At 43.8% G+C, this 24,337-nt stretch overlaps 1 protein-coding gene across 1 annotated transcript in view; it reads left to right on the plus strand.

Moving 5' to 3' along the window:
• Positions 1–24,337, plus strand: part of MCHR2 (melanin concentrating hormone receptor 2) — a 452,328-nt gene that overhangs the window by 274,322 nt on the left and 153,669 nt on the right. The window contains exon 5 of the mRNA XM_077289664.1: positions 22,592–22,711. Coding sequence (XP_077145779.1) covers positions 22,592–22,711 — 120 coding nt within the window. The remainder of the gene's footprint in view (positions 1–22,591; positions 22,712–24,337) is intronic.

Consider the following 24,337-nt stretch of genomic DNA (forward strand, 5'->3'; position numbering starts at 1 on the left):
ACTCAGACCAGCCCTTCTGGCACCAACAACCATGCCACGTTCAAAGGCACTCAAATCACCTTTCTTCCCCATACTGATGCTCGGTTTGAACTGCAGGAGATTGTCTTGACCATGTCTACATGCCTAAATGCACTGAGTTGCCGCCATGTGATTGGCTGATTAGAAATTAAGTGTTAACAAGAAGTTGGACAGGTGTACCTAATAAAGTGGCCAGTGAGTGTATATACATATACATATATATGTGTATGAAACTTTTTAAGTGAACCTCAGTGATAACAAATAGGTTGAGTGGGAACCACTCACATGAATAGCAAATACCAACCACCAGAGTTATAGACAGGGGACGAAGGATTCTATATCCGAAACGTACGTTGGGGTGCGCATTGTTTGGATCCGGTGACGCCATAAAGGTACAGGTACTCCCATATACTCCCTTACCATTGTACTTTTTTTCTATAGCACCTAGCACTTTATTTTTTGCACACTGCACATAGCAATGTTTGCACAGGCATAAAGCCCATGTTTTGTACCGTGGACTATATATTTATACACTCTTATTTTACTCACCTGTGTTACACAGTATTTATATTTTTATAGGAGTCCTGAGATTAACCCTTCCTTATATGGTACACCCTATGCCTATTTCGGTTTTTATATATTGGTGATTATTTTTTATATATATGTCACCTATTATATTCTTTTTATGTTATCCAACATGTGCACATAAAATATGTTGTTACCAGTTCAAATAAAGTAATTTTTAAACATATATCCATGCCACTAATTTCTTATTATTTGGTCTATAACTCTGGTGGTTGGTATTTGCTATTTTTCTTCTGCGTTAGAAATGCTGTCTTTTAGGCTCATTGAGATGGAAGCTTTCAGCAACCTGATGGCGGCAGCCGTCCCAAGGTACTCGGTCCCCAGTCGCCACTATTTCTCCTGGTGTGCAGTACCGGCATTACACCAGCATGTGTCCCGCAACATTACCCGTGCCCTCAACAATGCTGTCACGGGGAAAGTCCACCTAGCCATGGACACATGGACAAGTGCTTGTGGGCAGGGAGGATACATCTCTCTGATGGCACACTGGGTTAACATAGTGGAAGCCGAGACCCAGTCGGACCTTGGGATGGAACATATCCTCCCCAAGAATTGCTGGCCCTACATCAATCAGGGTTGCCCCCACAGTCTACAGCTCCTGCACCTCCTCCTCCTGTTCATCCATTCATCCATCTCTGAAATCAACACATCAGTCAGAAGCTGGAAGCACTGCAGCACTGCCTCAGCCAAGAGGCAACAGGATGTGCTGAAGCTAATCTGCATAGGTGACAAGCCGCACAATGCAGAATAGTTGTGGACAGCGCTGAAAGAGCAGTCAGATGTTTGAATGACACTGCTGAACCTACAGCCAGGCATGGTCATGTGTGACAATGGCCGTCACCTGGTGGTGGCAATGAGGCAAGGTGAGCTCACACATGTACCTTGCTGGGCCCATGTGCTTAACCTGGTGGTTCAACGTTTTCTGAATAGCTACCCAGAGCTGCCGGATCTGCTAGTGAAAGTATGCCATCTGTCTGCCCATTTTAGAAAGTCAGCTACAGCTTCAGCCGCCCTTGCCGTGCTTCAGCATCATTTGCAGCTTCCAGCTCAACGGCTGTAACTCTATGCTGCATATGTTGGAAAGGATTTGTGAGCAGAAGAGGGCAGTTGTTGACTACCAACATCAACAAGGCTGTCAATATTCAGTTTAGACTCCACACAAGAGACCTCAGGAGTGGACATGGATGTCCGACATATGTACCATCCTCCAAAACTTTGAGGACTGCACCAAGATGGTGAGCCGCAATGATGTCAGAATTAGCATCACCATCACTCTTCTCAGCATTCTGAAAATCTCTCTGCTCACAATTAAAGAGGATGCATTGCAGGCAGAGCATGAAGACATGGAGCAAGGAACCATACAAGGGAATTACACTCAGCCCAGGCTCATGTCTTCTTAGCGTGAATTGGTTATCAATGAGGAGGAGGAAGAACAGGAGCTACTTTCATGCGCTATAGATGGTACTACAAACACATCTGTATTAGCTTCTGTTCAGGAGGGATGGCCTGAGGACAGGGATGAGGAGGACAGTATGGTCAGTCGTCCTGTTGGTGAGGACACGGAAGACTTTCCTGTTATCAGTCTAGCAAACATGGCTGACTTTATGTTGTGCTGCATTTCACGTGAACCTCGCATTACAAAAATTTAAGGTGACACTCATTACTGGTTGGTGACACTTCTAGACCCATGCTACAAGGAGAACTTTCAATCTCTTCTGCCAGAGGCAGAGAAGTGTACTAAAATGTTGCAGTACCAGAGGGTCCTTTTAGCGGAATTACTTAGAAAATTCCCAGTGAGAACGCTGGCAGCAGACATCAGAGTTTGTTGTACAACCAAGGAGTCCAAGCGAGAGAGACAGAAGTACAATCCAGCTCAGGCAGGGGAACAATGGCAAAGTTCTGGGACAGTTTTCTCACACCCTCCCATCATGACAGCACAGAGGCAGGGGGTGCTGTCACAGGAAGAACAACGTTTGGGAAGATGGTGAGGGAGTACCTTGCAGATTGTACAAATGTCCTCTGTGATTCCTCTGTACCTTTTAATTATTGGGTATCCAAGCTGGACATGTGGCATGAACTGGCTCTCTACGCCTTGGAGGTCCTGGCCTGCCCTGCTGCTAGCGTTCAGTCAGAGCGGGTTTTCAGTGCCGCTGGTGGAATTATAACAGATAAGCGCATCCGCCTGTCAACTGAAAATGCTGACAGGCTGACTCTTATAAAAATGAACAAGGGCTGGATTGGGAAAGACTTCTGTACACCACCAAGTGAAAACAGTGAAACATTACCTCAAATACATTCTCTCTTTTGTGGAGGTGTATTCTCATGCACCTCTTCACAATCACACATAGGTATATGCTTCCAGATTTGGTCTGTTTGGTGTTATCTTCCTCCCTATCCTCATCTTTATCATTCACAACCATTAGATCACCAGGTTAATGTGTTCTGTGCTGCTACATCCAGTCCAAATTTTGTGCCAGAGTGTTTTTATGATGCCCATTACTAATTTGAATCCAAAACAAATGTTACTCCCCCAGGGGGAAATGTCATTAAAATGAGATGTATGCATATTCTTCCCATTTATTCTTATATTTTCCATTTTTCATATCTCTGGACCATCCTCTAATTAGCTAGTGAAAATAGAAAAATATTGAAATACTGAAAATACTGAAAATACTGAAAATATTGAAATACTGTTATATTATATTTTAATTTATATCCCTGTCTCTGAGCTATGTGCTTGAAAAGAACATGATGAGGAGACAGACCTGGTCTGTCTCCTCATCGTGACACCTCGTATCTATGGAGTAGCTGGTTCCATATTGTGCCTCCTGATGAACTGCATGGACACGGAATTGCGTCGAGGCTGGAAGCTAAGTTTGGAATAACACCCAGCTATGTTCTTTTCAATTATCCATCAATGTCCATTAATTGTATTTATGTGCGCCTATGTGAACTATGGTGGACGATTGATTTCTGGTTGAACCAGGCTGTTTGATTGGCTATATGACCCCTCTCACTCGGTGTACAGGGCCTGTTGAGCTGTGAAGAGACCATAATATATATTCAGTGTGAATGGGCCTCATAGGATATGTTTATGTTTGAGAGAGCAGTACACTGTGCATGAGGGTGTTTAATTTCTACAATGACCTATTTCTTTTAATTAATAAGCCGTATCCCTTCATTTCTTTATATTGCTTATTGTTTTCCCACCTATAGCAAAATAAGATTGATCAGGGTTAGTCGGGGACAGCCGCCGTGGAGTGGGGGGTGCCAAATACTTGTATCTAATAGGGTGCCAAACTCTACTGCCAGAAAGGGACAGCAGATAAGTATAGGGAAGTGCTATAATAATAATAATAATTTTATTTTTATATAGCGCTAACATATTACGCAGCGCTTTACAGTTTGCACACATTATCAATTGCTAGGTTATTGTTAAGACCTTTATTATATTCGTTATTTGTCATTGTCTGCACTGGGAAGGGTATTTTTAAACCAAACAATTGTTTTTCATTAAAGTTTTTGACTTTTAAAGGGATTACATTTTACACACATATTGAAACACTCTGCTATCTCCGTCCGACAGACGTTTCATTTGTGGTCTAAAAATAGTTGTTTTCGTGCATACATTCCAATTTTTGATCTGTCTATACACTATCTTGGTTTATATATATATATATATATATATATATATATATATATATATATATATATATATATATATTACAGTTTGGTAGTTCTGTGACATGCCTCATCTATCTGTGGGCTACAAAGTGTGCGTTTGAGGCTTCCATTCTTTTTTTGGCTGTGTGACCCTAGCTCTAAACAGCAAACACTATTCTGTGATGAATTTTTTTTTTTTTTAAATTTACCCCCCATGGGGAAATGATTGTCAGCCTATACACTTTGTGTGTGGGCATTTCAAGTCTAGGAGACCTGCTCCTTTAAATTGGGCCTAGTTTTAATGAGGCCTTTCTCCACAGCTCATCATCCACTGCCACTAGGTCACCAGGGTTCAAGTGTTCCGTGCTGCTACAGCCAGTCAATTTTTTGGCAAGGGTGTCTATGATCCCCATAAAAAATTGTTTAAAAAATGTACCCCCATGGGGAAATGTTTGTCAGCCCATACACTTAGTGTATGGGCATTACGAGTCTAGGAGACCCGCTCCTTTCTAATAGGACAGTTTTTTTAGGAGGCCCTCCATGTTTCTTCCAGGAGGGATTGGGGTGCGTGCAAATTTGGGTCATGGCAGCCCTTGCATTCAATGCATAAGGAAACTGGCAAGACCAACTGAAGACTGTGAAGTGGGTTTTCCTGTGGCCTTCCAGTATCTGTGTTCAAAGGCTTATTGAGGTGCATATGACGTGATAGCAGGGAAGACCTTTAATTCATTGCAACATTTTTTCAGGCGGCCCTCCTGTACCTCTCGTGAAAGGGGTATTGGGGTGCATTGTAATTCTTGGCAGCACAGCCACTGACTGCATAGGCAATAACAGCTTAGGAGACCCACTGTTTAATAATGGCCCTTTAAGAATATTAATACCACCTGATGCCCCTCTAAAAATATGCTTTGTGACTTTAAGAGTCCCTCCTTCAGAAATGAAACAAGATGTGTCTCCTTATGTGTCACACACAACATGGCCAGCTAGAGTTGTAAAATGTTACAATGACATTTCCCAGTGATTGCATTTGTTTTGGTTGAAAGCAATGTTTGGCTGTGTGCACAAGTTCAGGATTTTTCGCATTTTTTTCGCTATACAAATGTGATAAAATCGCAAAAAAAATGCATACATTAAGCATCCTATTATTAGACTTCAATCTGCAATTTTTGAGCACATGTTGCGTTTTTTTTCCGCTGCGGAATCGAATCCTGGAAAAAAACTCAGCATGTTCATTCTTTGTGCGGAATCGCGGGGATTCCGCACACATAGGAATGCATTGATCCACTTACTTTCCGCATGGGGCTATGCATGTGCGGTTGGTACCCAGGGTGGAGTTGAGGAGACTCTCCTCCAGGCCCCGGGAACCATATAATTGTTAAAAAAGAATTAAAATAAAAAATCGTGATATTCTCACCTTCCGGCATCCCCGGCAGTCTTCCCGATCCTCGCGATGCTCCTGTTCCCAATAATGTCTTGAGGCAATGACCTGTGATGACGTAGCGGTCTCGCGAGACCGCTACGTCATCACAGGTCATTCTCGCAATGCATTACTGGGAACGGGAGCATCGTGAGCATCGGGAATACTGCGGGGGACGCTGGAAGGTGAGAATATCATGATTTTTAATTGTTTTTATTATTTTTAACATTATATCTTTTTACTATTGATGATGCATAGGCAGCATCAATAGTAAAATGTTGGTCACACTTGTCAAACATGCTGTTTGACAAGTGTGACCAACCTGTCAATCAGTTTTCCAAGCGATGCTACAGATCACTTGGAAAACGCTAGCATTCTGCAAGCTAATTACGCTTGCAAAATGCTAGTATTTAGTGGGAATATGCATGCATGTTGTGGAATTGCCAAGGAAATTTCAGCGGCAATTCTGTAACGTGTGCACTTAGCCTTAAAGTTGAAAACGCATCAAAAACACTGCGAGTGAACTTATCTAAAGTGGTGGAGGAACATTTCGGTCTGGGGTTAATTATTTTGCCTTATATACAAGTCATTACCATGGAAAGGATGTACCTTAACATATTTCACAGCAAAATCCATTTTGGTTTTGCTTTTGTATGTTTTTTGGTGCACCTGTAAAAATGGTGTGAAACTTAGACATTGCTAACAGCTGTGACCTAATAGTCAGAAATGCTTCCAGGGGCGATCCACACGATGTTCCCATGTTATGTGAGCAATGCTTCCATCATTTTCAGACATTTTTAGACTTTAAAGGGACCCCGGGGGATAGCGGTAAAAATACTCGGGTTTCCCTTAGACTTACATTGGGCTCATTGCTCGGGTCGAGTACCCGAGTATTCCAATTTGCACAACCCGAGCAACGAGCACCAGAGCATTTTACTGCTCGCCCATCACTAATCTTGAGCTACTCCAGGTCCTTAAGATCCACAATGTCTTTCACAGGTCTCTGCTCAAGAAATATGTGGAACCTCTTGAGTCCTCATCACCCCCAATAATGGTTTATTGTAATCTAGAGTTTCAGATTTCGAGGATTGTAGATTGTCACCTCCAACATCATTCCCTACAATACTTAGTACACTGGAAGGGTTATGGCCCAGAGGAAAGGATGTGGGTTTCAGTATCTGAGGTGAATGCCCCCAGGTTGATTTCTTCATTCCACACCTCTTATACTGAGAAACATGGTCCTGAGTGTGTGGAGGCCACTCATAGAAGTGAGGAGTACTGTCACGGGTGTGTCAGATGCTACAGACAATTGCTCTACATCTGACTGCAGAACGTCTCTGAATTTGGCATTGCAGACCCTTTCCTAATCTTTCTGACTCTTGGACCCAGTGGCAACCTCCCTCTGTCTCTAATTGACATTCCTGGATCTGGGTGTTTATAGACTCCCAGTCAGCTTCAGGGAGCCACCGGTGATATTCACATTTTCCCCTTGAAAAGGCTTGGAGCTATAGCAGTTGGCTTACCTCTGCTCCGGTGCTGTTGGAGGATGTTTGGTGTTATCTCTCTGGAGTCTGCTCAAGCTAAGTCACTTCCTCCTTGTTTGTCTCCCTTCTTGTTTTTAGGGTATAGTGGGGACTGACCAGTGCACATCCCCCTTCTCTATTCAGAGCCTAGCTCTAGGGAAATAAAGGGCTTAGGCTGCTTTCACACATCAGTTTTTTGCCATAAGGCACAATCCGCCGAATTTTGAAAAAAACAGATCCGGCAAAGGTTGCCACTGGATCCGTTTTTTTTCTCATAGACTTGTATTAGCGATGGATTACGATGGATGGCCTTACGTTTCATCCGTTTTTCACTGGATCTGTAGAAAATTGTTTTTCCGGTGGCCGGAGAAAACAGACATAGTAATGTTTTTTGTGTCTGTTGAAAAAAACGGACAGCGACAGAAAGAATGGAAGCCTATCGCACCGGATCCGTCAAATGATGAAATCCGGCAATGGATTCTGTTTTTTTAACTGAGCATGCTCTGATTTTTTTAGAATCCAATTATCTGGATCAGCTAGTCGGATCCGGTGAAAAAACAGATCCGTCACATCAGTTTATCACAATCTGCGATGGATCCGACATTGGACGGATTGTGACTGATAGCAAAAAACTGATGTGTGAAAGCAGTCTTAGGTTCCAGCTCGACGATTGATGTGGAACCAATATAGGGACAGGGTGCTATTAGATCTGCTTAGGTGTCTCCACTCCCCTTTCCCTAATGTTTGGGCTTCCTTTCCCTCTTCTCGTGTTGCACGTAGTCTTCCCACACTGTGGGTTACACTCCCACTGCCTGGAACAAGTGACACATGCTCCTATTTCCTATGCTGTTGCCAAACCACTTACTGTATAAACCACACTTGTGATATCTCCTACACCTACATTGTACACTGCTAATATTATGCATTACCACTCATATGCTGTACATGATCATAATATATTGCACAAGACAGATATTACTATTACATATAAAACCGCCTGAAAGTATTCACGTAGCTCATTTGTTGCCTTTAAGGGCAGGAACAAAGCAAGAAAATCCATATCCCTACCAGAATTCATTGATTTCAGGCTTTCCAGCAGCTTGGGAATCCAGTAACCATAAAGTCTCCCTTAAAAGCTCCCTTGAAGGTTCTGATCTTCACTGCTGGCAGGCACCCGGAGGCTGTTAATTCTGATAACCTTAAGTTTTTGGAGTTCTGAACCATCTGGTCTGTTGGCAGTTGTGAATCCTGGAAAATTGAAGGCAGCATTTAAGGGAGACTTTAAGGTTACTAGTAGAGTTGAGCGAAACGGATCGGTCATTTTCATAAGTCGCCGACTTTTTGAAAAGTCGGGTTTCATGAAACCCGACCCGATCCCTGTGTGGGATCTTTCGCGCCAAAGTCGCGTTTCAATGACGCTAAAAGCACCATTTCTCAGCCAATGAAGGTGGACGCAGAGTGTGGGCTGCGTGATGACATAGATCTCAGTCCCCACCATCTTAGAGAAGGGCATTGCAGTGATTGGCTTGCTTTCTGCAGCGTCACAGGGGCTATAAAGGGGCGTTCCCGCCGACCGCCATCTTACTGCTGCTGATCTGAGCATAGGGAGAGGTTGCTGCCACTTCGTCAGAAGCAGGGATAGCGTTAGGCAGGGTACATTCACCCCCAAACCGCTTGTGCTGAAGCGATTTCCACTGTCCAACACCACCTTTTGTTTGCAGGGACAGTGGAAGCTACATTTTTTTTTCCTCAGCGCTGTAGCTCATTGGGCTGCCCTAGAAGGCTCCCTGATAGCTGCATTGCTCTTTGTACACCACTGTGCAAACCAACTGCTTTTTTCAAAGCACAAATCCTGTTGTTCCTTCCTTTCTGCACAGCTATCTAGTTTGTTTGTCCACACTTTTGTTTTTTTTTTGTGCAGCTGTCCACTCCTTGTTATTGCTGCCTGCCATACCTTGCTGAGATTACTGCAGGGATATAGTAATTGTAGGACAGTCCCTTTTTTTTTTTTTTTTAAATTCTCCCTGAAAAAAAAAAAAAGTTGTGGGAGATTAAGATTGGCATTTCTGCTTGAGTGCCGGTCCTGTGTGTGCCATCTGTCTCAAATTATTGGGGCACATAAAACCTAGTGTGTCATACTGGGAATTTTTTTTTTTTTTTTAAATTCTCCCTGAAAAAAAAAATAGTGGGAGATTAAGATTGGCATTTCAGCTTGAGTGCCGGTCCTGTGTGTGCCATCTGTCTCAAATTATTGGGGCACATAAAACCTAGTGTGTCATACTGGGAATTTGTTTTTTTTTTAAATTCTCTCTGAAAAAAAAAATAGTGGGAGATTAAGATTGGCATTTCAGCTTGAGTGCCGGTCCTGTGTGTGCCATCTGTCTCAAATTATTGGGGCACATAAAACCTAGTGTGTCATACTGGGATATATATATATATTTTTTAAATTCTCCCTGAAAACAAAAAAAATAGTGGGAGATTAAGATTGGCATTTCAGCTTGAGTGCCGGTCCTGTGTGTGCCATCTGTCTCAAATTATTGGGGCACATAAAACCTAGTGTGTCATACTGGGAATTTTTTTTTTTTTTTAATTCTCCCTGAAAACAAAAAAAATAGTGGGACATTAAGATCGGCATTTCAGCTTGAGTGCCGGTCCTGTGTGTGCCATCTGTCTCAAATTATTGGGTCACACAAAACCTAGTGTGTCATACTGGGAATTTTTATTTTTTTTTTTAATTCTCCCTGAAAACAAAAAAAATAGTGGGAGATTAAGATTGGCATTTCAGCTTGAGTGCCGGTCCTGTGTGTGCCATCTGTCTCAAATTATTGGGGCACATAAAACCTAGTGTGTCATACTGGGATATATATATATTTTTTTAAATTCTCCCTGAAAACAAAAAAAATAGTGGGAGATTAAGATTGGCATTTCAGCTTGAGTGCCGGTCCTGTGTGTGCCATCTGTCTCAAATTATTGGGGCACATAAAACCAAGCGTGTCATACTGGGAATTTTTTTTTTTTTTTAATTCTCCCTGAAAAAAAAAATAGTGGGAGATTAAGATTGGCATTTCTGCTTGAGTGCCGGTCCTGTGTGTGCTATCTGTCTCAAATTATTGGGGCACATAAAACCTAGTGTGTCATACTGGGATATATATATATTTTTAAATTCTCCCTGAAAACAAAAAAAAATAGTGGGAGATTAAGATTGGCATTTCAGCTTGAGTGCCGGCCCTGTGTGTGCCATCTGTCTCAAATTATTGGGGCACATAAAACCTAGCGTGTCATACTGGGAATTTTTTTTTTTAAATTCTCCCTGAAAACAAAAAAAATAGTGGGAGATTAAGATCGGCATTTCAGCTTGAGTGCCGGTCCTGTGTGTGCCATCTGTCTCAAATTATTGGGTCACATAAAACCTAGTGTGTCATACTGGGAATTTTTTTTTTTTTTTTAAATTCTCCCTGAAAACAAAAAAAATAGTGGGAGATTAAGATTGGCATTTCAGCTTGAGTGCCGGTCCTGTGTGTGCCATATGTCTCAAATTATTGGGGCACATAAAACCTAGTGTGTCATACTGGGATATATATACACTCACTGGCCACTTTATTAGGTACACCTGTCCAACTTCTTGTTAACACTTAATTTCTAATCAGCCAATCACATGGCGGCAACTCAGTGCATTTAGGCATGTAGACATGGTCAAGACAATCTCCTGCAGTTCAAACCGAGCATCAGTATGGGGAAGAAAGGTGATTTGAGTGCCTTTGAACGTGGCATGGTTGTTGGTGCCAGAAGGGCTGGTCTGAGTATTTCAGAAACTGCTGATCTACTGGGATTTTCACGCACAACCATCTCTAGGGTTTACAGAGAATGGCCCGAAAAAGAAAAAAAATCCAGTGAGTGGCAGTTCTGTGGGCGGAAATGCCTTGTTGATGCCAGAGGTCAGAGGAGAATGGGCAGACTGGTTCGAGCTGATAGAAAGGCAACAGTGACTCAAATCGCCACCCGTTACAACCAAGGTAGGCCTAAGAGCATCTCTGAACGCACAGTGCGTCGAACTTTGAGGCAGATGGGCTACAGCAGCAGAAGACCACACCGGGTACCACTCTTTTCAGCTAAGAACAGGAAACTGAGGCTACAATTTGCACAAGCTCATCGAAATTGGACAGTAGAAGATTGGAAAAACGTTGCTTGGTCTGATGAGTCTCGATTTCTGCTGCGACATTCGGATGGTAGGGTCAGAATTTGGCGTAAACAACATGAAAGCATGGATCCATCCTGCCTTGTATGGAGCATCTTTGGGATGTGCAGCCGACAAATCTGCGGCAACTGTTTGATGCCATCATGTCAATATGGACCAAAATCTCTGAGGAATGCTTCCAGCACCTTGTTGAATCTATGCCACGAAGAATTGAGGCAGTTCTGAAGGCAAAAGGGGTGCAACCCGTTACTAGCATGGTGTACCTAATAAAGTGGCCGGTGAGTGTATATTTTTTTAAATTCTCCCTGAAAACAAAAAAAATAGTGGGAGATTAAGATTGGCATTTCAGCTTGAGTGCCGGTCCTGTGTGTGCCATCTGTCTCAAATTATTGGGGCACATAAAACCTAGCGTGTCATACTGGGAATTTTTTTTTTTTTTTAAATTCTCCCTGAAAAAAAAAAATAGTGGGAGATTAAGATTGGCATTTCTGCTTGAGTGCCGGTCCTGTGTGTGCCATCTGTCTCAAATTATTGGGGCACATAAAACCTAGTGTGTCATACTGGGATATATATATATTTTTTAAATTCTCCCTGAAAACAAAAAAAATAGTGGGAGATTAAGATTGGCATTTCAGCTTGAGTGCCGGCCCTGTGTCTGCCATCTGTCTCAAATTATTGGGGCACATAAAACCTAGTGTGTCATACTCGGAATTTTTTTTAACATTGGGCCTGATTTTCCTTTCAGTGTCAGCCACCTATAAAGGTATATATAAATCCAACAGAAGTTTGAGTTCACCTTATAAGTTGTTTTACAGTAACAAATACCGTTACTTTGGTTACGTTCTGCAAACAATGAGGAAGTCTGGTGGAAGAGGTCGTGGCCGTGGGCGGTCATTGTCAGCTGGTAATGATGGTAGTGGTGGTGGAGCATCAGGTGGCCATGGTAAAAGCAATACAGCACCTAAGTCTCGAGTTGTTGAGCCAGGTTCGTCGTCTGGCTACACAAGGCCTCGAACACTCCCTTTTCTGGGAGTAGGAAAACCGCTTTTAAAGCCGGAGCAGCAAGAAAAAGTTTTGGCTTTCCTTGCTGACTCAGCCTCTAGCTCTTTTGCCTCCACTTCTGGTACTGGTAAATGTAAAAGCAGCGCGTCCTTGGTGGATGTTCACGGTCAGGGAGAAGTCGCTTCCTTGTCTTCTTCAGCAAGAACAACAGAGAAGGATGCGTCTGGCGACACAACGGGTTACTCCATGGAGCTCTTTACACATACCGTTCCTGGGTTAGAAAGTGAAACAGTTAACAGGCCATGCCCATTAGAAGTTGAATCGAACATGGAGTGCACAGATGCACAGCCACAGCCAGATTACTATGCTGTTCCTTTGACTCAGACCAGAACATTGCCCTTGCAGTGTACTGAGCCAGAATCAAACTCAGCTGAGACTATGGTGCCCCATCACGAACGCTATACCACCGGCTTACACGGTGACACAGACGAAGTTGCACACGAGATAGAAGAGGAGGTCATAGATGACCCAGTTGTTGACCCCGAATGGCAGCCATTGGGGGAACAGGGTGCAGGCGGCAGTAGTTCTGAAGCGGAGGAGGAGGAGATGCAGCAGGCATCAACATCGCAACAGGTTCCATCTGCCGGGCCCGTATCTGGCCAAAAACGCCTGGCAAAGGCAAAACCAGTTGTAGGACAGCGTGGCCATAAGGTTAAAGAAGCTCAGTCTGCAATGCCTGAAAAGGTATCCCATAGTAGAAAGAGTGCAGTCTGGCATTTTTTTAAACAACATCCAAATGATCAGCGCAAAGTAATCTGTCAAAAATGTTCAACTACCTTAAGCAGAGGTCATAATCTAAAAAGTCTAAATACAAGTTGCATGCATAGACATTTAACCACCATGCATTTGCAAGCCTGGACTAACTGCCAAATGTCCCTTAAGGTTGTAGCACCCTTGGCGAAGGAAGCTAGTCAGCAACGCTACATCCCTTCCGTCACTGTAAGCCCACCATTTCCCGCACCACCTGCAGTATCTGTGCAGGTTTTGTCGCTAAGCCAAAGCAGTCAGGAAATCACCAGGTTCGTAGTAGGAAACACTGCATGTAGGGCACCGGCAAGAATACCGTCTCCAACCCTCTCTCAGTCTGCCATGTCCACCGGCACCCCCGCTAGTTCCACGATCTCCAGCTCTCCAGTCCAGCTCACCCTACATGAGACTCTCATTAGATAAAGGAACTACTCATCCTCGCATCCGCGTACACAGGGTTTGAACGCCCACATTGCTAGACTAATCTCGTTAGAGATGATGCCCTACCGGTTAGTTGAAAGCGAAGCTTTCAAAGCTCTGATGGACTACGCTGTACCATGCTACGAGCTACCCAGTCGACACTTCTTTTCGAGAAAAGCCATCCCAGCCCTCCACCACCATATTAAAGAGCGCATTGTCCATGCACTCAGGCAATCTGTGACTACAAAGGTGCACCTGACAACAGATGCATGGACCAGCAAGCATGGCCAGGGACATTACATGTCCATCACGGCACACTGGGTGAATGTGGTGGATGCAGGGTCCACAGGGGATAGCAATATTGGGACTGTTCTGCCTAGCCCATGGTCTAGGAAACAGTTGGCTGTAGGCATTCGCCCCCCCTCCTCCTCTTGCTCATCCTCCTGCAGAAGCGAGAGCTCGTCCACAGACCGCAGTCGCACAACCACTCCATCCGCAGCTGCCACTGTTGCACACCTGGTGTCCCATTATGGGACAGCTAGTGGCAAGCGTCAGCAGGCTGTATTGGCAATGAAGTGTTTGGGCGACAACAGACACACCGCGGAAGTTCTGTCTGAGTTCTTGCAGAAAGAAACTCAGTCATGGCTGGGCACTGTACATCTTGAGGCAGGCAAGGTAGTGAGTGATAACGGAAGGAATTTCATGGCTGCCATAACCCTTCCCAACTGAAACACATTCCTTGCCTGGCTCACAACTTAAACCTGGTGGTGCAGTGCTTCCTGAAAAGTTATCCGGGGTTACTCGACCTACTCCTCAAAGTGCGCAGACTTTGCTCGCATATCCGCAATTCGCCCGTACACTCCAGCCGTATGCAGAACTATCAGCGATCTTTGAACCTTCCCCAGCATCGCTTAATCGTCGATGTTGCAACAAGGTGGAACTCAACACTGCACATGCTTCAGAGAGTGTGCGAACAGAGGCGTGCTGTTATGTATTTGTGGGAGGATACACATACACGGGCAGGCAGTTGGATGGCAGACATGGAGTTGTCAGGTGTGCAGTGGTTGAAGGTACAAGACCTGTGTCAAGTCCTTCAGTGTTTTGAGGAATGCACACGGCTGGTTAGTGCAGACAACGCCATAATAAGCATGAGCATCCCCCTAATGCGTCTGCTGATGCAAAGTTTGATGCACATAAAGGAGCAGGCGTCTGCAGCCGAGGAAGAGGAAAGCCTTGATGACAGTCAGCCATTGTCTGGTCAGGGCAGTCTACAGGACGAGGTAGCGGGTGAAGAGGAGGAGGACGAGGAGGATGATGGGGATGAGTATTTTTTAAATGAGGAAGCTTCTCCGGGGCCAATGGAAATTGGTGGCATGGCAAGGCCGGGTTCAGGTTTTTTGGGGGAGACAAGTGACGTAGATTTGCCTGTAACTGCCCCTCAACCCAGCACAACCGCAGATTTGACAACTGGAACTTTGGCCCACATGGCGGATTATGCCTTACGTATCCTCAAAAGGGACCCACGCATTATTAAAATGATGACCGATGACGATTACTGGTTGGCCTGCCTCCTTGATCCTCACTATAAAGGCAAATTGCAAAATATTATGCCACATGAGAACCTCGAACAAATGTTAGCAACCAAACAAGCAACTCTTGTAGACCGTTTGATTCAGGCATTCCCAGCACACAGCGCTGGTTATGGTTCTCACACGAGCTGCAGGGGGCTACAGGGCAGAGGTGTTAGAGGTGCACAAATCAGAAGTGGCGTTGGACAGAGGGGTTTTCTGACTAGGTTGTGGAGTGATTTTGCAGTGACCACAGACAGGACAGGTACTGCAGCATCTATTCAAAGTGACAGGAGACAACATTTGTCCAGTATGGTTACTAACTATTTTTCAGCCCTTATCGAAGTTCTCCCTCAACCGTCATTCCCATTTGATTACTGGGCATCCAAATTAGACACCTGGCCTGAATTGGCAGAATATGCATTGCAGGAGCTTGCTTGCCCAGCAGCTAGTGTGCTATCAGAAAGAGTATTCAGTGCTGCTGGTTCAATATTAACCGAAAAAAGGACTCGCCTGGCTACCCAAAATGTTGATGATCTAACCTTCATTAAAATGAACCACTCATGGATTTCAAATTATTTTGCCCCACCTTTCCTGGCTGACACCTAGCTTTCCTATAAAAAGGTCTTGCTTGTGGACTGGTCTTACTTAGTGTTCCAATCTCTTAATTTGCAGCAGCTGTTTGTCCAGCATACGACATGTTTACACCTCCCTAAATGGAAAAACTCCCCCCACGGGGCCGTGGTCTCGCCACTTGGCGCAAGCACCCGTTAGAGTGCCGTTTGTCTGAAGAGGTGGGTGTGCCCGCTTTTGGTCGACGGCACTGCCACTGGGTCCCTCATAGTACAATAAAGTGTCTCTGGCGGTGGTGGCGCGCAACCAACGTCAGACACACCGTTGTAACATGAGGGGCCCTGGGCCTGTACCGCCGGCCACAAGAGAGTTCCCCCCCCAGCTCAAACTGTGCTCTACCACGTGCAAAATTATCTCTCACAGTTCCAACAATGTTTATTCTATACGCTGGCATCCTTCAATGCCTGGCACTGACAATACCAATTTGTTGACATGTATGATGCTAGTTAAAATAGTCAGGGTCAGTGTCCTATATTGACACCAGTAAATACTTAGTGCCAAATTACTATGTCTGAAACTCAGCAGAGGAGCCCACCCCTGTACCTAAGTATGGCACACTTTTGTTTTTTTGTTTTGTTGTTTTGCGAGACATTAACATCTATTTATTTTTGGGGAGTACTAACTGTGTCAGACACTCCTTGCAATCGCCCTCCGCTGACCACACCAATGCTGCCTGTGTACCCGTGTAACCTATTTAAAACTGCATAGAGCCTGCTTTTTTATTTTAGGCCTAGTAAGTCTGTCTGCGGTCCCTCCTTGCAATCGTCCTCCGCTGACCATACCAATGCTGCCTGTGTACCCCAGCGAGATAACTCTAAGTGCCTTGAGCCTATTTTTATTTATTTTAGGCCTACTAAGCCTGTCTGCGGTCCTTGCAATCGTCCTCCGCTGACCACACCAATGCTGCCTGTGTACCCATGTAACCTATTTAAAACTGCATAGAGCCTGCTTTTTTATTTTAGGCCTAGTAAGTCTGTCTGCGGTCCCTCCTTGCAATCGTCCTCCGCTGACCACACCAATGCTGCCCGTGTACCCCTGGAACCTATTTTAAAGTTCATAGAGCCTATTTTTTTATTTTATTTAATATTAATAAAGCCATGATGGACTACGCTGTACCACGCTACGAGGTACCCAGTCAACACTTCTTTTGCGAGAAAAGCCATCCCAGCCCTCCACCAGCATGTAAAAGACCGCATTGTCCATGCACTCTGGCAATCTGTGAGTACAAAGGTACACCTGACAACAGACGCATGGACCTGTAGGCATGGCCAGGGAAGGTTACGTGTCCATTACGGTGCAATGGGTTAATGTGTTGGATGCATGGTCCACAGGGGACAGCCTACTAAGTCTGTCTGCAGTCCCTAATTCAAATTGTCTTCAATTCAGGTTTTCGGGATTTTTTTAAAAATAGTAAACTGCATTTAGGCTACTAGTTTGGTTGGGGCCTACTAGCGGTGTGTGCCGCTGCTTGCTGTTCTCCTACACGACTAGCTTCAATCTTCAGGCTTTCGGGCTATTTTTAAAAACAGGAAACTGCATTTGGGCTACTAGTTTGGTTGGGGCCTACTAACGGTGTCTGCCGCTCCTGCGTGTTCTCCTCCTCCTGGGTGTTCTCCTCCTCCTGGGTGTTCTCCTCCTCCTGGGTGTTCTCCTCCAGGTTTCCTTGTCTGAGCTTCAACCTTCAGGCTCTCATTAAGTAGTTGTTTAGATAACACTGCATTAGGCCTACTAGATTGGTTGGGGCCTACTAAGGGTGTCTGCCGCTCCTGGGTGTTCTCCTCCTCCTGGGTGTTCTCCTCCAGGTTTCCTTGTCTGAGCTTCAACCTTCAGGCTCTCATTAAGTAGTTGTTTAGATAACACTGCATTAGGCCTACTAGTTTGGTTGGGGCCTACTAACGGTGTCTGCCGCTCCTGGGTGTTCTCCTCCTCCTGGGTGTTCTCCTCCTCCTGGGTGTTCTCCTCCTCCTGGGTGTTCTCCTCCAGGTTTCCTTGTCTGAGCTTCAACCTTCAGGCTCTCATTAAGTAGTTGTTTAGATAACACTGCATTAGGCCTACTAGTTTGGTTGGGGCCTATTAACGGTGTCTGCCGCTCCTGAGTGTTCTCCTCCTCCTGGGTGTTCTCCTCCTCCTGGGTGTTCTCCTCCAGGTTTCCTTGTCTGAGCTTCAACCTTCAGGCTCTCATTAAGTAGTTGTTTAGATAACACTGCATTAGGCCTACTAGTTTGGTTGGGGCCTACTAACGGTGTCTGCCGCTCCTGGGTGTTCTCCTCCTCCTGGGTTTTCTCCTCCTCCTGGGTGTTCTCCTCCTCCTGGGTGTTCTCCAGGTTTCCTTGTCTGAGCTTCAACCTTCAGGCTCTCATTAAGTAGTTGTTTAGATAACACTGCATTAGGCCTACTAGTTTGGTTGGGGCCTACTAACGGTGTCTGCCGCTCCTGGGTGTTCTCCTCCTCCTGGGTTTTCTCCTCCTCCTGAGTGTTCTCCTCCTCCTGGGTGTTCTCCAGGTTTCCTTGTCTGAGCTTCAACCTTCAGGCTCTCATTAAGTAGTTGTTTACATAACACTGCATTAGGCCTACTAGTTTGGTTGGGGCCTACTAACGGTGTCTGCCGTTCCTTGCTGTTCGCCTCCACTGAACATAGCAGTGCCGCCTGTTTACTACTGTTACCAATTTTGAACTGCATTTAGCCTACTTACTTATTTGAGCCTACTCACTGTGTCAGCCTCTCATTACAGTTGTCCTCCACTGAACAAAGCAATGCCGCCTGGTTAGTCCTGTTAAAACTTTTGAACTGCATTTAGCCAACTTTATTGTTTTGGCCTATATCTGTGTTTCCTCCTCATCGTGCCCATTGCACAGCCAGTGCTACATAAGTCTGCTGGTACATTGACCCAGGTCCCAGACCACTACATTCCCCTTGCATGCTACACAGCCAGAATGTGTCCCTGCTGAAAGTCAGGTTCCCCTTCCCGCATACTATACCACCTTACATGGGGACAAAGAGGAAGGTGCAGATGAAAGTGCTGGTTCCTTCATCAGGTGGGGGGGGAATACTCGTTGGCTACGTCACTGGCACATGGCCCCTCATAGTACACAAAAGTGTCGCTACCGGTGGGAGGCGCCCCTGCCGTGCAAACACACCGCCGTACTTTGAGGGGCCCTGTGCCAGTGCCAATGCCAAAGAGTCAGCCCCCCCTGCTTGCTCAGGATCACAGCACTTGCAAAGTTGAAATACTTACCTCTCCCTGCGAAACTGCCGTGACGTGGTCCAGATTTCCTGGGCCCACAAAATACTTGAACCAGCCCTACCCCCAACCAATTTAGCCAAATGACCCCCAATTTCCAATGCCTAACTATTATTATAAGGGAAATTAAGATTGACAAGCTTCATTAACAAGAATGGATGTTTTTGCCATTAAAATGGGCACTCTAGGTGTTTTCCTGGCCCCCACTCACTGCCGACTATGCTGCCCCATTGACTTGCATTGGGTTTCGTGTTTCGGCCGATCCCAACTTTACGAGATAATCGGCCGATTTCACTCGACCCGACTTTTGAGATAGTCGAGTTCCGCGAAACCCGACTCGACCCTAAAAAAGTCAAAGTCGCTCAACCCTAGTTACTAGAGTTCCCAACTGCTGGGATACCTGGAAGCTAGAAATTAAGGCTACTAGAGTTCACAGCCTCCAGGTGTCCCAGCAGCTGGGAACTCCAGTAATCTTAGAGTCTCCCTTAAAAGCTCCCTTAAGGTTATCGGGCCTCACAGAAGCTGGGTCACGCAGAGTCCTGCAGTCCAGCAGTCTGATGCACTCCTGTGATTCCACCAGGTCAGGCGGATTGCTGGATTTCTGGTCACGATGCTCCATGAGACCCAGGCAGTTGGGAGAAAACTAAGGTTACAGCCAGTTTTGTGAAGCAGTGTGTCCGGTGTGTCGACTGTGAAAGCCTATGGATCATTGTTACGATCCTTCATACACTTCATACGAAGTGAGATATCTTGAAATCATTGGACTACTTTGGAACTAAATGGGATTTTGGGAATTGTCAAGGAGTGTTGTGGTGAATATTTTTTTTTCTTTTTGGGTGTGCTTTTTTCCTTTTTCTTACTAGGTTAGAAATGGGGGTGACTGACAGACTCCTCTCCATTACTAACCCTAGAGGTTTTTCACAAATCACAGATGTCATCAACCCAAAATTCCATTTCCCCTATTGCCACTGCACCAGGGCAATGGGGAAGAGCACAGACAGGGCACCAGAAATTGTGCATCTAATGTGGTGCACCAGTTCTGGGGCTACTGCAGTCTTGTATTTTTATCCTGTGAGGGGGCCAATAACCATGGCCCTTACCAGACTGTTAATATCAGCCGCAGCTGTCATTTTTGCTTTAGCTGGTTATTAAAAAAGAGGGGGGAACCCCAAGTCTTTTTTTAAATTATTTATTATTGCCGAAAACGACAGTGAAATACAGTGAGAGATGGTATTTTTTTTTTATTGTGCCTGATATAAAAGTCATTATACAGGAAAAATGTTTCTGAACCTTTTTTCCTGTAAAATCCATTTAATCTTTGGATTTGTATGTTTTATTGTCAGTCTGTAAATTGGAGTAATAGGCTGCCGTCACACTAGCAGTATTTGGTCAGTATTTTACATCAGTATTTGTAAGCCAAAACCAGGAGTGGGTGATGCAGAAGTGGTGCATATGTTTCCATTATACTTTTCCTCTAAGGCCGGGATCACACATACGCGAGATACGGCCGAGTTTCGCAGGTAAAATTCCTCCTCTGGCGCCATCACTTGGGAGCCAAGCGTACAGCTCCATGTGTTGCTGTGCAGCTGCATGCTCCGCTCCAGAGTGCCTGCGACAGAGGAGGGGTTTTACCTGCGAGACTCGGCGGTATCTCGCGTATGTGTGATCCCGGCCTAATTGTTCCATTCCTGGTTTTGGCTTACAATTACTGATGTAAAATGCTGACCAAATACTGCTAGTGTGAAGGCAGCCATACTCTATATTTTGTTGCCAGCAGCAACCTAGGAGAGAGAGATGCATCCAGGGGTCCTCCCCGTTCTGTTCTCATTCCATTTCAGAGGTGTTTTCATCCATTTCAGGGATTTTCCTGCCCTCTCCATACCTTCTGGTAGGGTCTGCCAGAAAAATACTTGAGTTTTCCTTTGACTTCCATAATGCTCATTACTTGAAATGCTCACCCCAGCATAATGATTTGCTTAATTCAAATAATGAGCCCCCGATCATTTCAGAGCTCACCCATCATTAGTAATGACACACAGCTGTTGTCTCACAGATCTCACAGCTGGCATTTACAATGATTATAGGTAGGTGATCAGAGTAATGCAGAGCTGAGCTGCAAGAGAGTTGTTTAAAATGACACCCAGATTTACTATACTCCTCTCCCCCTACACTGACTGCTGTGAGATGAGAGCTGCAGATGCAGGTGTTTATAATGAAATGCAGTTCTGGTCTACTTCACCTCCTGCACATGATCAATCAATGTTATTCAGGACTAAAAATAATCACCCTCAGAATCGAATCAATGCTGATATCTCCTTTGTTAGAATCTCATCTTTAAAAGATAATATCTCAGCAAAACAGATGAAAAATTAGAAAATAAGAATAAAATTGTACTCAGCTCTGCAACCACGATTACACGATGTGGCCTGTTTAGCATGCTAAAACATGTGAAAATTTATTTTTAATGAAAAGATATATAGAACAGTAAAACTGTATATCATCATGTTTAAGTTAATCTATTCCATAGAATGCTGCGTGGAGATCAAACTACATGTTCAAAGAGATAGATTTCCCTTCATAAATATACTGTAGTATAAGATTTATTCATCATTTCACTATTATAGCCGATTGATCCTCATTTCTACATGAAATAAAAGTTACTTTTTCTTTTTAATGTAGATATTTCATTTTACAACTTAGGCCCTATTCTGTTTCTGTCACAGATGACATGTATAGCTGGCTATATTTACAGCTCTGGCAAAAATTAAGAGACCACCACATCAAAACCCTGTCAAGGGCAGCCCAATCTCCAGACCTGAACCCCACTGAAAACCTCTGGAATGTAATCAAGAGGATGATGGATAGTCACAAGCTATCAAACAAAGAAGAGGTCTGAAAGCACTATTTTTATTTTTTTTTTTTCATATTGACCATTTTTCTTTGTCCAAAAAAAAAATAAAAGATTTATTGCTTGGAAATTCGGAGGCATGCTGTCAGAAGTTTATAGCATAACAGAACAATTTACATTTTACTCAAAAATATACCTATAAAGAGAAAAATCAGACAAACTGAACATTCTACAGTGGTCCCTTAATTTTTGCCAGAGCTGTATATGTATATGCATATACAGTATATGAAATTAAATTACGGTAACTCAACAGACCGATTATCTGACTGGCAGTTAATTTCATACAAGGTTTGCAGACTTAGGTAGATATTGCAAGAACGAGAGATTAGACATGTTGGATTTCAAAATGCATGACCTTTGGTCGAGCAGGGAATAAGGCATTTCCATATGCATCTACTCTACCACTGACTTATTCCATTCTCCTTCAGAAATAAGCATGCACACTCAGTGGTGAACAGTCAAATAATGTACAGTATATTGAAGATTTTACAGTATTACTGACAGTGTAATTCCATTCTGTCAAGTTTAAAGTGGCTCGAAGGTGGAGTTTACTTTCATACATAACAGAAGTGAATGCCATTCTGTGTTCTTTTACCATTTTGTTTTTCAGGTACACGCTGTATTTGACAATCACAACATTCTTCTTTCCTTTACCACTAATAGTAACCTGCTACATATTAATTTTGTGTTACACATGGGAGATGTATCATCAAAACAAGACAGCAGGACGGTACGTTAAAACTGTTCATGAATTTACAATTGAATTTTCTCTAAATACCTATTTAGTATGCAAAAAATAGTGAGGTGCTATGTTAGCCCAAAAAAATCTATAGAATGTAAATGGGTTATTCACAAAATTACAATATGAGTTTTGTAATTATGTAAGTATTCATTTTTGGCAGTATAACTTATCTTTAAATCTGTCCTGTGTTTTACATAGCACACCCCCACAACCTAATTATGCTCAAATAGGCTTTACCTATCTAGTTGTCATTGGATCAAGGGCAGAGATAGGGGATGAGAAAAAGGGCTCTAATTCCTTTGCAAATCAGAAACTGTTCTGAAAATGCCATTCCTGCATAATCAGTGCCATTTCTGAAGTGAAAAGTACACCAGGACTATTGCTGATATTATGGTCATGTCACGTCTTTCACCATTTTGGATTCTGGAGGAAATAAAGAGGGGAAGAGAGCTTAACCCCTTAATGACCTTTTTTCGGTTTTGTGTTTTCGTTTTTTCACTCCCCTCCTTCCCAGAGCCATAACTTTTATATTTTTCTGTCAATATGGCCATATGAGGGCTTATTTTTTGCGGGAAGAGTTGTATTTTTGAAGGACATAATTGGTTTTACCATGTCTTGTACTAGAAAATGGGAAACAAATTCCAAGTGCGGTGAAATTGCAAAAAAAAAAGTGTAATTCCAAACTTATTTTTTGTTTGGCTTTTTTGCTATGTTCACTAAATGCTAAAACTGACCTGCCATTATGATTCTCCAGGTCATTATGAGTTCATAGAAAGCAAACATATCTAGGTTCTTTTTCATTTTTAAGTGGTGGAAAAAAATTCCAAACTTTGCTAAAAAAAAAAAAAAAAATTGCGCAATTTTCCGTTACCCGTAGTGTCTCCATTTTTCTTGACCTGAGGTTGTTTGAGGGCTTATTTTTTGCATGACATTTTTAATGATACCATTTTGGTGCAGATATGTTCTTTTGATCCCCGTTATTGCATTTTAATGCAATGTGACTTTTTTCTCATTACGCCGTTTAGTGAGCAGGTTAATCCTTTCTTTATTGATAGATTGGGAGATTCTGAATGCGGCGATACCAAATATACTAGGTTTGATTTTTTTTTTTTGTTGTTTTATTTTGAATGGGGGGTGATTTAAACTTTTATATTTTTTTTATTTATTATTTCATATTTTTTTAAAAACATTTTTTTTTAATTTTGGCTTGCTTTAATAGCCTCCATGGGAGGTTAAAAGCTGCCATAACTTGATTGCCTCTGCTACATGGAGGCCCTATATAGTAGAATTACAGCACCGACCACAGGGTTGTGCTCACAGCAGTCCTGCATCAACAACCATAAAGGTCTGCAGGAGACCTCTTGCTGATATGCCGATGCACTGATGACCCCCGATCATGTGAAAGGGTCACCGGTGCGAGCATTTCCGGCCACTGTCAGAGTTTGGGCGGATCACGATTCTGTCCGCGCCTATTTCAGGCACATATCAGCTGTTAAAAACAGCTGACATGTCCTGGCTTTGATGCGGACTCGCCTCCAGAACCTGCATCAAAGCATCCGACGTACTATTCCGTTTGATAGCAGAAAGGGGTTAAAATACTAATATAGCTGCTTC

This window comes from Ranitomeya variabilis, chromosome 2, assembly GCF_051348905.1.
Source record: "Ranitomeya variabilis isolate aRanVar5 chromosome 2, aRanVar5.hap1, whole genome shotgun sequence".
Taxonomy (NCBI): Eukaryota; Metazoa; Chordata; class Amphibia; order Anura; family Dendrobatidae; genus Ranitomeya; species Ranitomeya variabilis.